This window comes from Dicentrarchus labrax, unplaced genomic scaffold (genome assembly GCF_905237075.1).
Source record: "Dicentrarchus labrax unplaced genomic scaffold, dlabrax2021, whole genome shotgun sequence".
Taxonomy (NCBI): domain Eukaryota; kingdom Metazoa; phylum Chordata; class Actinopteri; family Moronidae; genus Dicentrarchus; species Dicentrarchus labrax.
This window is the reverse complement of record NW_026136710.1, coordinates 8,491,081-8,507,627: the sequence shown is the minus strand read 5'-3', so window position 1 is coordinate 8,507,627 and position 16,547 is coordinate 8,491,081. Positions and strand designations below refer to the sequence as shown.

Here is a 16,547-nt window from a genome sequence, read left to right as displayed (position 1 = left end):
AAAGCTGTAAAATAATAAATATTTTTTTATATTTATGTGGTCCAATTTTCTTATATCTTCTAAATTTCCGCCAAACTATCTGGCGGAAGCAATATTAAGAAATAGGCATGACAGGAAAATCGGAGCATTGCTTTTTTGATTCATAGCACTGTTATGTTGAATATTACTCTAGAGCCAAAAGACAGTAATCTTAAAACAGGGAAACAGCTAGCTTCCTCTTCCAAAGCTAATTTAAAAACAGCAAGCTGTGGTTTGATGGGGGGTTGTGTGCTGGACTCTCTTTCCCAGGGCTCAGAAAGAAATATCAGGTAACTCACCGTAAAACCACAACATGTCGTTTTTACACTTTGGTTTTTGTATAGATTAACATACATAAGATATAATGTGTTAATTAGTGAGCTTTAGAGGTGCGTATAGAGAGACTTTGTCACTTTTGGACAGAGTAAAGCTGTTTCCCCCTGTTTCCACTCTTTATGCTCAGCTAAGCTAACCATGTCCTGACTGTAGCTTCATATGTAACAAACAGACATGAGAGTAGTATCAGTCTTGTCAACCAACTCTCGGCAAGACAGTGAATAAGCAAATTTCCCAAAATGTTGAACAATTCCTTTAAGCATGACTGCTAGTATAATGCAAATGCCCCAGAAATATGTATATAGTATTTTCATACTTGGGTGCATCCAGATTTCAATGTCTATTGAACTCTTTTTGACGATGATGGCTGCAAATTCAGTTACAGGCTAGTTTGCTATTTTACTTCCACAACTGGAATTTTATTTTCAGTATTTTATTATCTAACCAGTCCAGGGGTTTAAGGGCAGGGAAGTAGTTTAGTTAGGTTAACATTACACTCCAAGCCCTTAATATGAAATAAGGTTCAGCTTTCATATGTCCTATAGCACCGCTCTTCAGCTGCTGAATGACACACAGCTGTATGCTGGCTTGCAGTGATTCAGCACCAGAGCATCACAGCAGGCATGTCTTGAGAGCATGCATGCTTCACACCATCATTTCCTTCCACCCCCTCCTACGTTCCCTCCCTCCTTCTCTTAGTCTGTTTCCTTCCATCTTTTTAATGATGGCCTTCCTCCTATTCAAAACATAGGAAAGCATGAAAAAGATGTTATAACAGGTCAATTAAAGATAATTTAAGAAGAACCTACTGACAAGAATGATTACTTGCATCCTTCCTCATTTCGTTTTCCTCGCAACATCCTCTGTCCTTAGCTAACCTTTAACCTCACACCCACATCCATCTCTCCATCCATGTTTCCAACCCCCCAGCTGTGGCAGTGATAGATGTAATGACTAGAGGCTGAGCACCCTGAACCCATCCCTGCTGCTCCTCAGCCTGCTCCGCTGATATGCACAGCCATGCAGCAAATCAGCCCGAGCTGAATCTGGCTCCACACTGGGGCTCTGTTACCATGAACATGGCATTCGCAGCCTCAAAGCTGTCAGTTCAATGCCTGGAGGGATGTTGAAAGGCTAAAGTGGGATGTAGATTAAGCATGATTTGCTGTGAAGCAGATGTACATTGCATACTGAGCAAGACACATGTCACTAATTCCAACTTCGAACGGCTGACTTGCTTGCTGTGGGCGACCTGCTGTCGTTAATTTTTGGTGGAACGTGCTGTGACATCTATGTATCAGGCTGTTTATAATCAATCATAAAATTATGTTTTGAAATTATGAAATCACGATAAATTTAAACGGATATAAAGAAAACAGCTCCATGCTGTGAATGAAATACCTATGGCACTAACAGTGATGCCGGCAAGTGTCTTTTCAGACTAAAAAAGTCTTTCATGAGCCTTCTCTTTCCTGTCACATCTGCATCTTGTCCTGATTCTGGAGTGCTTTGACGTTTTCGGATCTGGTATCAGTTTTGTGTTAATCCACTCTTGGGTTAATGACTAGACCTGCTTCTTAGTGTGAGGATGAAATTTTCTCTATGATTGTCTTCATCAGAGGATGATGAAATTGAGTGATCAGCATTTCACAATACCATTTAGGTTAACTTCTTTAGCATGATGTTGATTGGATTAGTCTTCTCCTTACATGTGCACTTCCACCAATTTGTGAGTTGTGGGTGGCTTGGGTGTACCATAATGATACCGCATTTGTATTTTGCAAAGCCATAAAAGTTAGGCAAGAACAGACTGGGCTCCAAATTTTATAATGTATATGTATAACAACACTGCAACACTGCACCAAAAGCACAGAGGGGTTGTTTCCCTAGTTTGTATTGACCATAAAAGCGGTGGGCAAGGTCAGGCCATCGTTTTACAATGAGTTGATAACAGCTAAATGCTTTTATATGCAAGGTGTAAATTAATGAACTGGTATTTTAGCATGTCCTGTCATAGTCACAGTCAAGGTGACTCTGCCGATGCTCTGATAAGAATCACTGCAACAACCTCCCCCAGGATCATTGATGTGTACTTTATGCATCAGTCCAGTCCTGCCTTAGGGCTGCAACTAACATCTTTCTTTTTTTTTTTTATCATCATTTAGTTAAAAATTATTTGATTAATTGATTGACAGAAGTGCCATCAATTTGTTCCAGCCATTCAAATATGAGTATTTGCTGTTTACATTTGATAGTAAACCAAATATTTTTATAATTTTTCAGCACTTTCTGACATTTTACAGACAAAATTAATCAGCAGATTAATCTATTATGGAAATATTCTTTTGTTGCAGCCCTAATTTACAGATTATTTTCATCATTACATCACATGTATTAAATGTCAGAGAACGGTAAAAAAAAATCAAAATCCCAATTTTCCAAGCCTATGCTATAAAATGTATTGTTTAGTTTGACCAACAGTCCAAAACCCAATGATATTTACTTTACTATCACATAAGAAAACAGCAAAGTGCAAGTGAAGAGAATGAGAATGTTTGGCATTATTATTATTATAAGAATTAACAGATTATTAAAACAGTTGCAGATTGACTAATCGTTTTAGGTCTAATACACAGTGTGTGACAAGATCTTTACACATTTCTGTTACCCTCACCCTGTCACTTGACTCAGTGTCTTTAAATGACATGAAATATTGCTTCCTTTGACAAAACCATTTATATTCTATATACTGTACAATCTGTCTGAGCTTATGTCATCTTTGTTACCGCATAAGTTAAAGGTCAGCTCTTCATTTCATTCATTCTTTTAATCTTAACTGTGTTCTTAAGTTGATGAAGACATACCATAGAGGACCGTAATCCCTGGCACTACAATGGCATATGTACATGGAATTCTGCAGCATAAGCGCAGCAAAAGTTTTGGAATCAAACTCAGGTTCTTGCGTGCGAGCACAGAGCGCATCAGTCATGGCTTTGTGTTCTGGGAATTGCCCAGGCCCCTCAGCGGGATCACAGATGGTGGCCCTGCTGAAACGCTGGATAATCACCCTCCACGCAAAAAAAAAAAAGTGATGTAATAGGGACTGAAATGAATGGGAATAATAAAATGTGTTCACTAGCAGCATACGGACAATGAGGTGGCTGGTCATGTCATAGACCTCCTCACCTCACAGGCCTTGTATGATCTGCTCGGGGTAGAAAATCCTCTTTCCTAGTCATCGGCCCGGATATTATGATCTCTGAGAGCTCAACTGATTGGTCCATGGGGCCACTGATGAAAGACCTAATTCATTTAAGTCTAGCTTCAATGAGCGAGATTTTATGCAGTCGAAAAGAGCAAAACCCTCAGATTAATACCTTAAGTGGTAATAATAAGCATTACTTACCTTGAAACAACAACAAAATTAAGATTTGTACATCATACAAGGCAGTTCGTAAATCATGTAAACCCAATCTCCTTTGTAATCTTCAGGGATACCATAATGTGTATCACTGTTTGGTTCTTACCTTCTCTTGGTATTGCCTGCGTGAGGAGTCTAGTGATTGGATCAGAGCTGTAGCGTGGCCCACAAACATGGCGTAGCACGTGGCGCCTACAATCATACTCAGCATGGTGATCCACAGGTCGGACATGCTGACAGGTGCCCTGGCTCCATAACCGATGCACAGCATGTGGCTCATGGCTTTGAAGAGGGCATAGGAGTACTGCTTACCCCAGGAAACGTTCTGTAAGGAAAGAGACAGGGAGAGAAAGCGGGGAGAAAGAGAGAGACAGAGAGGGGATTGGGGGAGTTACTGTGAGGCAAGGCAGGGAGGAAAGGTTTTCCAGCAGGCAAAATGGAAAGACAGGCTTTCCTTTGATGGATCACTGAACCTCTACCAAACATCCTGCCAACATACTCGTTATGCCTCAGAGCCTAATGCCCTCACTGAGTGGCTGAACTTTCTACCTTTCTCTTTTTCACTGAGTCTTCTGCCTTTCAACACCCTGTCTGCTCTCCCTCTGCCTAGACCTACCTGGCCTCATTTATTTTCCCTTTTGCCAAAGGGTAAAAAACAGTTCATGTTTGCAAGTGCGCCAAAGAAAACCCAAACTCGCATTATTTACAGGGTTTATTTCCTTTAAAACCCAGGGCATCCTTCACTGTGAGGGGAGGACTGGCCTGGATTGTTGTGCCCTCTCTCTCACATTTGATTTTCACAAGTGTTGTTATGGGATTCAGTATGTTGGAGGCAGGGAACAGAAAAAATAAAGAGCTGGGAGGGAAGTAACTCTCCTGCGGTCTCCACACTCAGAGCTGACAGTCATGTAACATATCCGCTTGAGTGTATAACAGTCTTCGATAGTTTAAAATGCAGTGAGTCAGTCGTGAGCGAATCTTTAGAACAGCTCTTTGTTACAAACAAAGGGAAGCGATTTGCACTGGGTGAGAGTCATTCCTATTTATCCTTCACGGCATGTGTTCTTCTCACAAAGTGACGTCGCCTCGTGTGCCTTTAACTACACAATAAGATCACACGTTGGGTTCATGAGGCCCCCATTATCCAATAATGTGTCCAGCTGGGTTTATGAGAAGCCATTTCATTGTTGCTCATCATTACTCAGACTAAGTTGTTCAAAAAGGACCTGATCTGTCGCTGCCGACTGGGAAACAACCAGAGACGCAGCCAGACAGAAGTTAATTCTGCCACTCAAGATCAGCTTCTATTACTCTTCTTGTCTATCATTAGCTTTTTAGGCTGAGGTATTATGAGGCATGAATGGATTATGACAAGATGGACCCCTTAGTGTAGATGCCTTAAAGCCCCACCCCCCACACCATCATTGGTGGTCAAGAGTTTTATGGTTTCTTTTAGCAGATTCAGAGGGCCCATATTGTATGTGGCAGTGATAAACTGAACATCTTTTACATAAGTGGTGAGAGAATAAACACTCCTGTGAAGTAGTCATGAAATTTATTTCTTGTAGCAATCTCAAAGTGAATGTTTTAGGGTTCAGTATGCTTCAAGCAAAGTGCTTGTCAGATCAGCATCTGAAACCCCCGCCTTCCAAGCCTTTCTGATGCTGGAATTAGGGGATTATGTCTGACAATTTCTGTAACTTTCCGAAGCCAACAATGCAATAACCACACTCACTTTTTGCAGGGATTATCCAGGTGTGTGGAGGTAAGAAATTAAGAAGGATTAAAACTTCTACATTCAATCAACTACTTCTGTCTTCCATGACACTGAAGATGTGGACCAATATTCCTATATTTAAATGATTATTGCATCTCTGCCCTCTTTATGATGGTAGCTGTTCAGAACAGCCTCAAGCACTTGTGCCTCCAGATGTGGTCAGACAACAAGTCATACAAATAAGTTACTTTCGAGCACAGCCTGACCTTTGGGCAACTCTTCAGACTTTTTTTTTTTTTTTTAAATGTATAAAAAAAATGTGGCCGGCTTTTTGTCTTTATTTAATAGGACAGCGGGAGAGAAAGTGGGAATTACACACAGCAAAGGGCCACAGGTTGTACTCAAACTCATGGCTGCTGCAGGACTAAACCTTGGGCACATGGGGCACCAGCTCTACCAGGTGAGCTACCAGGGCACCCCAACTTTTTGCTTTTTTACTATGCTATGAGAAACTGACAGAGCCCCCCTCCCCTTATATCACGATATATGGCTTGAAAATGCACCACTTTCTTTAGTTGCATTCCAGATTTCTTTTCCCCACTTTTTGTTGGTCTCAGCTTTAGGAGAAGTCATATCTTGGATTCAGAGCACGATTCAGACACCTCATTAATACAGTACACGTCAAATGTGTGCCTTTTGCCCGGAGACACAGAATCTCTAGTGAGCAGCCAAACAAGCCCAACGAGGCTACATCTGTGAAACCTAGTAAGTTCCTATCTGGAGGCAGCTGTGACAGCTCTCCGGTAAAGGCCTTGTAGCCAAAGCCAATTTGCTGACTCCTCCAATAGTTTCACCTCCTGTGAACACAAAATGCTGAGGAAGCGCTCCATACAGAATCGTATCTCACCCTAAACAGAATAGCTAATGAAAGAAATATGAAACCTCCAGAAGATATAGTTAATCTCCCTCTTTTCCACTGGTTGACATAGTTCCACATACCGCACTGTAATATAGCACATCCCATCATGTCCACATGCTGGTGACTCCTTTTGTCACGCCATTCTGCTCGACTCCATGCCGTTAATCAACTGGGATTTAGTAAATGAGTAAATTTGCAGCTAATCATCTGCCCAGAATGACTCACCAATTCTCATCTCCATGCTGATTAGTTATTTCTTCCAGATACTGATTAGAACATTTCTGATAATTAAACTTGCCAGAATTAATAACAAATTGAGTCCAATTTATTTGTCTTGGCAGTTTTGACTTTTTAGCTAACAAAATACTGCCTTGAAGTGCCAAAAGAATAAAAAAAAATTTCCCACAATATAAACTGTAATGGAAAGATTTGTAGCTACTGTATGAAAAGGGACATGTGGTATTTTACACAAAACACAGACTGAATAATCTATTTACACATGCACATAGAGCAAACCCACCCAGTCATGCAACTGGAACAAATGCCATTTGTGAGGTCATAGGCCTTAGGTGTCCCTTTACATGTGTTCATTTAGCATGTGTGACTGAGATGGTCCGCTACTGCAGGATGTTTGTGTTGATACATTCGTATGGATGAAAAGGCAGAGAAGTGTAGTTTTGCCTGGGCTGACTCACCGCACCTTTTGGTATTTGTCCGCATATGTGTGAGGTGACAGATAAAAACATCCAGAGGTAACATACAACAGGAAACGTATGCACAGCATGAGCGTGTCACATAATCCAATTGTAGTATAGGAAATATAGGACTTAGAAATTAACGTCACATCTTGTTGCACTGTATGTCATACTTCTGATGTTTGTTTATATATAGAAAATATGATGCCGGTGCTATTCTGGGGAACATTTGTTGACGGTGTTGAGGATGTTTTCATCTACTCCAGTAACTTGCCTGCCTATTTTTTCCAATTAAAGAATGGTTGTTTTGAATTTTGAGACGTTCTTCCTGTACAAGGAATGTGTTTTTACTTAACGATTTAAGGAAACTGTGTTTTTTCTTGCCAATATTGCAATTATTACTACTGTTACTATTTAAATTTAATATTTTTTTCTCTTTTTATAATCACAAAGGTATCTTGTTTGTACATGAACATAATCAGATAAAGTAATGCATTTGCTGGTAGTAGTTTGTAGAATCAGTCATTCATTAAGAAACGATACAAGTGGTATGCTTAACATTAGTCAATAATATTATAATAATTATAATGAAAATTGCTCTTTCAAATCACAATTTGGTGTAAAAAAAAAAAAGCTGAGTGATTGTCAGCTCATTGGTGAACTAACCAATCACTGTCTCTACTGGACTCAACTGTCCCAGGTATGGTTCCTTACTCAACAGGTTGTTCTGCCAAAATTAGATAGTATTAGACAGAAGATACAAATTACTGTATGCGTCATAATGTAAATGCATTTTAAAGAAGTCAGTTCGCATGTTGTGGCATGTTGTAGGGTCCTAAAGACCACAAAATATGGGAGGAGGTAATGGAAAGAAGCAATTCTGTCTGTGATTTCACATCAGAGACACAGGTATAACACTTTTAAACACAGTTTTATCTGACATGGATGGAGTAGAAAACCCTTGTTAACCAAGTACATTGCAGCAATAGACCTTTTTCACAGCAGACTTTTTGACATGAAATAGTAGGCTAAACACAGATGTTAGGATGCTCCATTTCATTTGGTGTAGCAGAGCCTTTCCAATGAGTCAACAGGCACAATAGCAGCTCCCTAACTCTGACCTAAATGTAACAAAACATTAGTATCACTGGTAACATGGTAACACCTGCATTTACTCTACTATTTCATGTCAAAACAACTGCTGTGAAAAAGGTCTATAACATCTGCTTTATTGCATATTTGATTCCTAGAGTTGGTATTTTTCCTGCTATTACAGTAAAGGACTCATAGTAGGTCTGGTGCAGAGTATTATTATTGTAGCAGTCAATCTTTGGATTTACAGTGGTAATCAGGACAGACATGAACATGTATTTTTCTCCAGCATGTTAAAAGTGTTAAGGACCACCAAAAATCTCCCAGACTAACAAAATGATTTAACTGTCGTTTCTTGCCATGATACTGTCTCTCCTTTGGGAAGAGTGAGTCATTTCAGTATTTCCACCATAAAATGCAGTTTCTACTTCTTTCCTACTCTCTATAATCCCCTTGATTTTTAATAAATGTGGCTAACACAGCAGATGTATTCAGTTCATCCAGAGTTCTAATAATAATTGAGCTCTGGATGCAGCAAAACAAGTGACATCAGATACTGCATATTCATCTTTTAGAAGCAACGGCTTGAATTAATACTAATCTCACCCCACGCCATTGTCAAAGTATTCAAATCAACAATTTAAAAGTTTTTATAATTAGACTGAGCCAACTGTTTGACTGTGCTTGTACGTTTAACAACTTGCATCCCAATCCATTAGTCACAACATCGTGCCTCCAACACAAGAATGTTGCTGGTTATGTGACCGGGAAGGCAATCGATGATTCACCATCGTCCCAGTGTCGAGTGTGACCCAGAGGCGTTGGTTGTTGTTGATACCAGCGAATAAGTATGAGACTAACAGGATGTAATGCACGGCTGCAAAGGACAGGATTTGACCCCTCAACAACACAAGATCTCATAGGGCAAATAGCAAAGATCTGAGTGATTTCTCATCTGTACTCACACAGATGCACACTGATTCACTGTAGCATAACTCAATACTAAAAGCAAAGGAAAAGACAGGAAAAAGAAATTTTGAATACATTTTGGTGCCAAATTTTGATCATATTTTGATTTTACAAGCATGTTGTATTCTCGTTTTCAAGTTTGATTTCAGGTAAATGCTCTCCTTGTGTGTTTTTATCACATTTGAAACGAATGAGCAAAACATCCGCATTAGCTGATGGTTTTAATTACTCAATCATATAACTCTCTAAAACCCGACAAGCTGTCTCATGCATGGAAAAAAATGTGATGCACAATATTCATTTTTCAATTACATAATCAAACTACAAGCTGTTCTCCCTGGGAGTGCACAGAAGGCACAACAGTCTTTGAACACATAATAGAGGAAGTAAAGGGGTCTGCAAGCCTGCATGAGTGCCAAACTGTAAGTTGGCAAGGAAAGCACTCACAGTGATGTATCTCCGTGTGAAGGTTGGGGGATCTCTTTGTCTCGTAAGTTTCCGTGTTTATCGCCGGCTCAGCAGTCCTGACAAAGGATCCTTCATAATTCATTTTTATTGTTTGGGGTTTTTTGTTTTTTGCAATGGTCTCCCTTACTTTCCTCAGGGTTTGTAAGGTTGAGTTGTTGGCGGGGTTGGTTCATTCTACAATTCTTTTCTCGATTAATAGTCTTGATGAATTATAGAAGATGCTGGAGAAATGTCCATTAGTTTTTTTTAGTAATTCCCTAAAGAATAACAAACACTCCAAAACCAAAAGATATTCAGAGACTGTCTGCCAGTTTTTCTTAAAACATTTATCAAGTAGTTGCCAATTTGAATTTCTCGATCATGTAATTATTGAATCGTCTTATAGTTTCAGCTCTAGTTGTTGGTGTGGGTTAGGCGACCTCTCAACCTTATTAGTTATTCTGTGTTTTGTGATGTGTTTACTTCCCTTCCTTTATCACATAATATATTACTTAATTTTGTCCCCTTGGTTTATGCCCTTTTCTTTCTACTTTCTCTGAAGGGTAATACATAAGTGTCTAAAACAAGGATGACATTCTGGGGAGTGAGGTGACTTTTCTTTTTCTTTTGGTGTCCAATCATGTGCAATCACGTATGCAGCAGCCACTTTCACTGATGAGCACACCCTCAATCAGAAAGGTTCAACTAAGCAACCAGTTCTATGTTTGGAACAGAGAAGCTGTCTGCACTCTCCACATACAACAAAGATCTTGAGTCTATCAAACTGTTTCAGCAGCAAACTGCATTTTCAAATGTCCTAACCAGCCATGCTTTACATATTGACAATTCTGGTAGTAATACTCCTGCATACACACCCAACAGCTTCAACCATCCAAACCATACTCTGCACCAAATAATTAACCAAGAGAGCCACAGAATCAGTGCTGCATTTTACTCAGATGAAACCAATGTGCCCCCAAGTTGCCATGCTATGAGAGAGGAGAGAGGAAAAGAAAGTTTGATTAATTCATAACCTCCGGACTGAGCCGGGCAGTTGGAAGTGACTCATTCAGAGGTTGGGGAAGAAAGAGACAGGAAAGTAGTGGTTGGTCCAGGGATAAAAGAGGCCAGGAAGGGTGACCGATGCTGAAGGGTAGTTATGCATGGCCAGGCCTTTCTTCTTCTTTTTTTGTCTACCTACCGTATCTGTCTATCTGTCTGCCCCTGAATCTCTCTGAGACTTGAATCCTCAGCAGGCTACTGCTCAGCTGTCTGTCTCTTAATATGAGCCTGGACAGGAGCAGTAAGCACATAAAACGTCCCTCCGTGCTTCTAAACACATATCTTTACACTGTGCATGCAGACAAAAGCGACACCCCATCACCCTCTCACCCGAGCCAACACAGCGACAGCAGCATTATCTTGTCTGGTGATTAAGTAAATGTAGCCTCTAAAGAGTAAGAAGCTACTCTCAGGCCATTAGTCAAGAAGATAACAGTCCTACACCCTCTGCCGCACCACTCAGCAGTATCTGCAGTCCTCGTTGGCCTCACTCTTCTTCTCACAGCTGGAGACAGAAAGTACCAAGCCAACAACAGAAAAAAAGAGCCTCAATCTGATATTTAAGCTTTCATTCTTGAGCAAACACAACTGAAAGACACAACCTTTGAAGAATATATTTACCTGTCAGTCCCTCTCCTGACAGGCCAGAGAGTCACATAATATATTTATACCTGCAGTAGGGGAGATATCTTATCAAGATTCATTCGCTTATGAACATTAATGCATTGTGATGGTGTGAGAAGAGGAATCCCACATGTGGGCAGCGCTTTTCACTTTGAATTTGCCAGTCCACAGTCAGCACACAGGCCTCCACTTCTGCAAGGATCCACAGGGAAGAGATTCCACAAATTGCTCATTCTACCACATCACAGTCAGTAACACTATGTTAGTTGCTCATGAACTGACATCCTATGTTACCAATCGCACGCTCAAAGATTTTCCCTCTAATATGCAACTAACAATTACTTTGATCAGTTTTTTTTTTGATAAATGGTGTATCTTGGAAGGTTCAGTACACTTCAATGCAAGTATCCAGTCATCACAAAAACTGAGCAGAAATCAAAACAGATAGCAATTTGGAAATTAAAGTATGTCAAAACTAAATAAAAATGTATTTTGAATGACTGCTTTCTGTATTGATTTATCCTCAGTTTTTTGTGATATGTTGTATCTGTGGAGCTCCCTCTGTATTTAAACATGAGAAGTACAATTGTGAACTGTGTTTCCCCTGTGTATTAGCATTACAACGCACTGATGGGGTATCTTTAATGTAATTATAAGCATTGAGATTCCCTATGATAAAATATTTGCCTTGATGAAGGTCTAATTTTGTGGTCAAGTACATGTGTTGGACCCACAGTAGGCATGCCTTATTTTTTTGACTCTCATTTGTATGTGAAGTTCTGGACATTTATATACACAGTGAGCTTTCCAAATGCACATATTATATTAATGACTCAATGAATTGGAAACAGAAATTGTTCAATATGGTTGCTATATGTTGGTGGACAATGAAAGAAGAAGCAGCAAAACCTTTTCTTTTGATGAACTGGAACCAGAAAATGTTTAGCTTTTTTTTTTTTCTTGATATATGATTGTTCGACATACATAGTGATAAATTGACTATCAAAACTGTTGGACTAATTTTCTATCTATCATCTAACAAATTAATTATTAGCTAACCCGAATCAGTAAGAATTCAAAATTCAGAATCTGTATTTTCATACCTAAACACAACAAGAAAAAATTCACTAGATTCATGAAATATATGGTAATTCTAATCCGCCAGTCCAAGAAGCTGTGAAACTGCTGAGATTTGAAAGCATTTTTTGTGCCTTTTAGACTCCTGTACAGACGAACTCTGTGAGGGTCTATATATAGGTGTGCTAGACTGCAGACAAGCAGCTGCAGTCAGAATATGTCACTAGAAACCTTGTAGCTGTAAAGAGCTCAGAGACATCTTTGTAATGTTGTTTCTACATACTGAATACAAATGATTCCATCGTTTCATTTTACCAAGGAAAGAGAATTTAGATTTTAAATCGGTCATCAGAGCTCTTTTAAATCACATATAGGCGCCCAGTTATGGCTATAGATTTCCATGGTGCAAATGATCCTGCCACACAGGGGGCACAAAATTACCCTTTTACATGATTCCCATTTCGTACTGATTTGCATTCAAGAAGGGGAATACATCTGATTCATTCTGAGCAGGAGGAGTGCAGGGAGATGTTTATAATTAAGTTTAGTGTTACAAGTAAATATGAATCCAGAGCGGCGTTGATCAAAGTTAGAAAATCTCTGATGCTGCAGTGAATGAAGGAGTTGTTTGCTCTTTTTTGTGTACATAACCATTTGCAAGGATGAATTGTGACATTTCTGTGGGAAATTATATCACTGCAAATTAATTTTGGTGCAAACAGAGATGGATAATGTCTGTTTGGGTGAATAACACATGTTTGTTGGTATTGGGCTGACTTGGGCATCTCATTGCCTCAAAAGACAAATAAGAGAGGGATCCAGAGTTGTGATGTTAAGGAAAGCTGACATTTGCACCCCCAGTCTGATGCCTCTGCGCAGTCAGTGTGCATGTGGAGTACAGAAATGCTTGTCAGAGAGAGGGAGATGAGAGGGCAGAAGAGTTCCTTGGGCGAGCATTTACAATCAGTATTTCTCAAGAGGCCCGTACACACTTCTACACTATAACATTGCTCGGAGAGGAGCAAACATAGTCCGTTTGACCCCAACTCAGAGAAACAGAGAGAGGTGGAAAAACACAGAAAAACCCAAAGAAATAAAAAGCACATTGGGGAAAGTCCCCAAATACATCAAACTAAGCACTAACCCCGTAGTTTATAGAGAGGCCAGACATGAGTTTAAAAAAAACCTATAAATAACACAAAAAGGTTTATAAAAAGTTTGATATCTGTAAATTAGGAATTAGAAAGACAAGGAAAACAACTTTTAATTTTTAATACTTTCCTGCAATACAAAAAAGTGCGTGTACTGCACTATAGTAATCTTTGGTCAGAAAAAACAGGCTCGCTGCCTCTTTAAACTGTTTCTTTGTAGGTTGGCAGAGCAGTACCTGTATCTGCAACAGTGTCCCCGATGAAATGATGAAATGTGCCTGCAATTCTTATTTATAGATATAGACTCTTGCTCCAAATTAAGCTGATACTATATCAAAACAAAATACCAAGAGAGTAGGCTGTCTCCACACATCAACATGTCATGTGACTCTTCTTTGTTTTATTTATTCATGAGTTAGTTCCTGCTTTTCTATGTTTTAAAAATAAACTCATAACTGCAGCATTTTTTTATTAATACCCTGTAATTGTGAGAAATAATATATTACTCATGGTTTCTGCCCAATTACACGGCCTTTCCTAACAACTCAAATTTTCACACTGTAAAAGAAATTGGTGTTAGCTCTAATCTCATTTCTTGCATGGTTTATGACAGAGCTGTCAGAAAAGTGGTGTTACTGTTAACATAGAGACATTAGAGGAAGCAGTAACAGAGTCTGGTCTGGTTCAGGAGTGGTTAAGCCGACCTCACAAGCATTTACCACCGTAGCTGCAAGCAGCAGAGTGGCAAGAAAAAAGGGTGAAGTGGACTGTTTTTTTTTTTTTGTCAGACTAAAAGCCATTTTGTCCTCCTGTGTGCATATAGTCTGCGCACAGTGAAACAGCAGGAAAAAAACGGTTCAGCAAAAAAACATAAGGTTTGACGCAGGGGCTCCAAGACTGATCATTTGAATCATCGACATTTAGGGGCAGTAATAAAAAAATACCAGTGATGAGACACTGAGAAAGGTTTATAAACTACAGGTTTCTTTTCCCTTTCATATAGTACATACAGTACATAGACACAGAGCTGTAATCTACTTCATTTTTATAGATTTCTTTCAGTTTTCCTGATTAATTATCATATTACCCAAAAAGTTGAAACCAAAAACTTCTTCAGTCTCTCATCAAATATTGGTCTGAATCTAATAATTTTCTTCATATATTTCACAATAATTCAAGCTCAGATTGAAGTGGTCTACAAATGTGTTCTGAGGCTACATAAAATCTATAAAGTACTCCTATGAAATATAAATATAAATATGACCTGAACTGAGCGTTCGCTAAACCCTTCCCCCAATTGTCCAAAAATAGCTTAGCAACTGCAACTCGGCACAGCCAGTCCTGGATGTGTACATTAGATAGTAAGTAGATTAGGTTGCCAGACACATCAGTTAGTCCTTATCATATCTCCTTTCTCTTGTAACGTTAAAAGTGAAATCATACAGTTTGGAAATACAAACATGTATGCAGGTTTTCCCCAAGAAAAGGCTCGGCTTTACTGAGGACAAGATGCTCGCTGGTTGCGCTCTGTTGACCAAAGGCAGAGCTAAAGTTGTTGACTCTGTGGAGCCACGAATGTTATCAGTCTTTTCCTTGTCGCCATCGCTTCCAGTATTTGGTTGTCGTGCGATGCACTGGCGAGAAGTCTGATGTATTTAGGTTAACCAATGAAACAGAACTCATGACCGTGTTAGCCTCTGTTCAACTAGCTTCCGTAACTCACTGCAAACTCTGTGCATTCAAGGGATTTACTTTCAATAGCCTATTCTAAAACAAATCAGCAACAATTCATAATTTAAAAAAATAAAAACAGTCTTGCCTGCTCTTTAGCACAATATTATATATATATTATATATATATATATATATATATATATATATATATATATAGCTATTAGGCGTATTTTTAAGTACCCTTTTAAATATTTTTGTTTTAAAATTAGGCTTAGCAAACGGTCAGTTAGGAGAGCAGCATTCATTGGCACTAACACATACTGTATATAGACTACATACATACGTATACCAAATGCAAAAATAACAAACAAAAGGAGAAGAATTTGTTATACTTACAACCATACCATTTAGGGACACCCAGCAGTCAGGGGGGAAGTCTTGGAGGAGAGGCACCAGATACTGGAGACAGCCATCCCAGTGACACAGAAGCAGCATCATCCCTATCAAATTAAATATTCTTACCACTGCACTGGCCAGGTCATAGGTCATATGGAAAATCTGCCAAAGAGAAAGAGAAAGAAGAGAGAGACACAAAGAGACCCAAGTTAGACCTCTTCAGTATCTCCTTTGTTGTACACTTAAATTCTGATCAGAAGTACAGTTTTATGAAGTGATACAACTCGAGCAGTCCACACAGGCATACAGGAGTTCAGATTTAGATTCGTTAGTGTCTCTGAAACGTCACATGCATTGGTATTTCAGAGATACAAAAATAAAGATTAAAAAGATAGTTAAAACGTTCACTAAAGTACAAAGTCACCTTTGAAGTAGAGGGCATGGTGTGCCTGTTTGGCCACCAGAGAATTTAGTTGCCGCCGGTATGTGTGTGTGTGTGTGTGTGTGTGTATGCATGTGTGTGCATCTCACAGATGTTAGGCTGCATAATTCAACATGGCTCCTTTCCAAAACAAACTGACCAGTGGAGGAAATACACAGCACAGAGTAGGTAATGCAGAGTGAGTGAGGTGAATGAAATCATGAATGATGACGGGAGTGCAGACGTCTGGAATAATCAGCCAGTACGTGTGTTTAAACGCCATGAGCTGGGGCAAGTGTTACCGCTGGTGTGGCTGTTAAATCAGAGCAGGAAGTTTCAGAATAGAAAGTCATCAGCAGGGTGAGTAAGCATGTCTGCAATGTGTAGCGGTTTCATTTACATGGGATCTGGGCGAAGAGAATTGACTCACGCCCGGTTGGCTATGACTCTAATTCAGAGTTTCTCATTAGCATGAAAAACCCATTACTTCTTTCCAGGTTAGTTATTCCATAATCACCCTCACACTGAA

At 39.4% G+C, this 16,547-nt stretch overlaps 1 protein-coding gene across 1 annotated transcript in view; it reads right to left on the bottom strand.

Moving 5' to 3' along the window:
* LOC127370521 (potassium/sodium hyperpolarization-activated cyclic nucleotide-gated channel 1) overlaps nt 1-16,547 on the bottom strand; it is a 72,485-nt gene that overhangs the window by 26,493 nt on the left and 29,445 nt on the right. Inside the window, exons 3-4 of the mRNA XM_051412653.1 lie at nt 15,598-15,759; nt 3,882-4,100 (exon numbers count right to left, since the gene is read on the bottom strand). Of these exons, the coding sequence (XP_051268613.1) occupies nt 3,882-4,100; nt 15,598-15,759 (381 nt within the window). The remainder of the gene's footprint in view (nt 1-3,881; nt 4,101-15,597; nt 15,760-16,547) is intronic.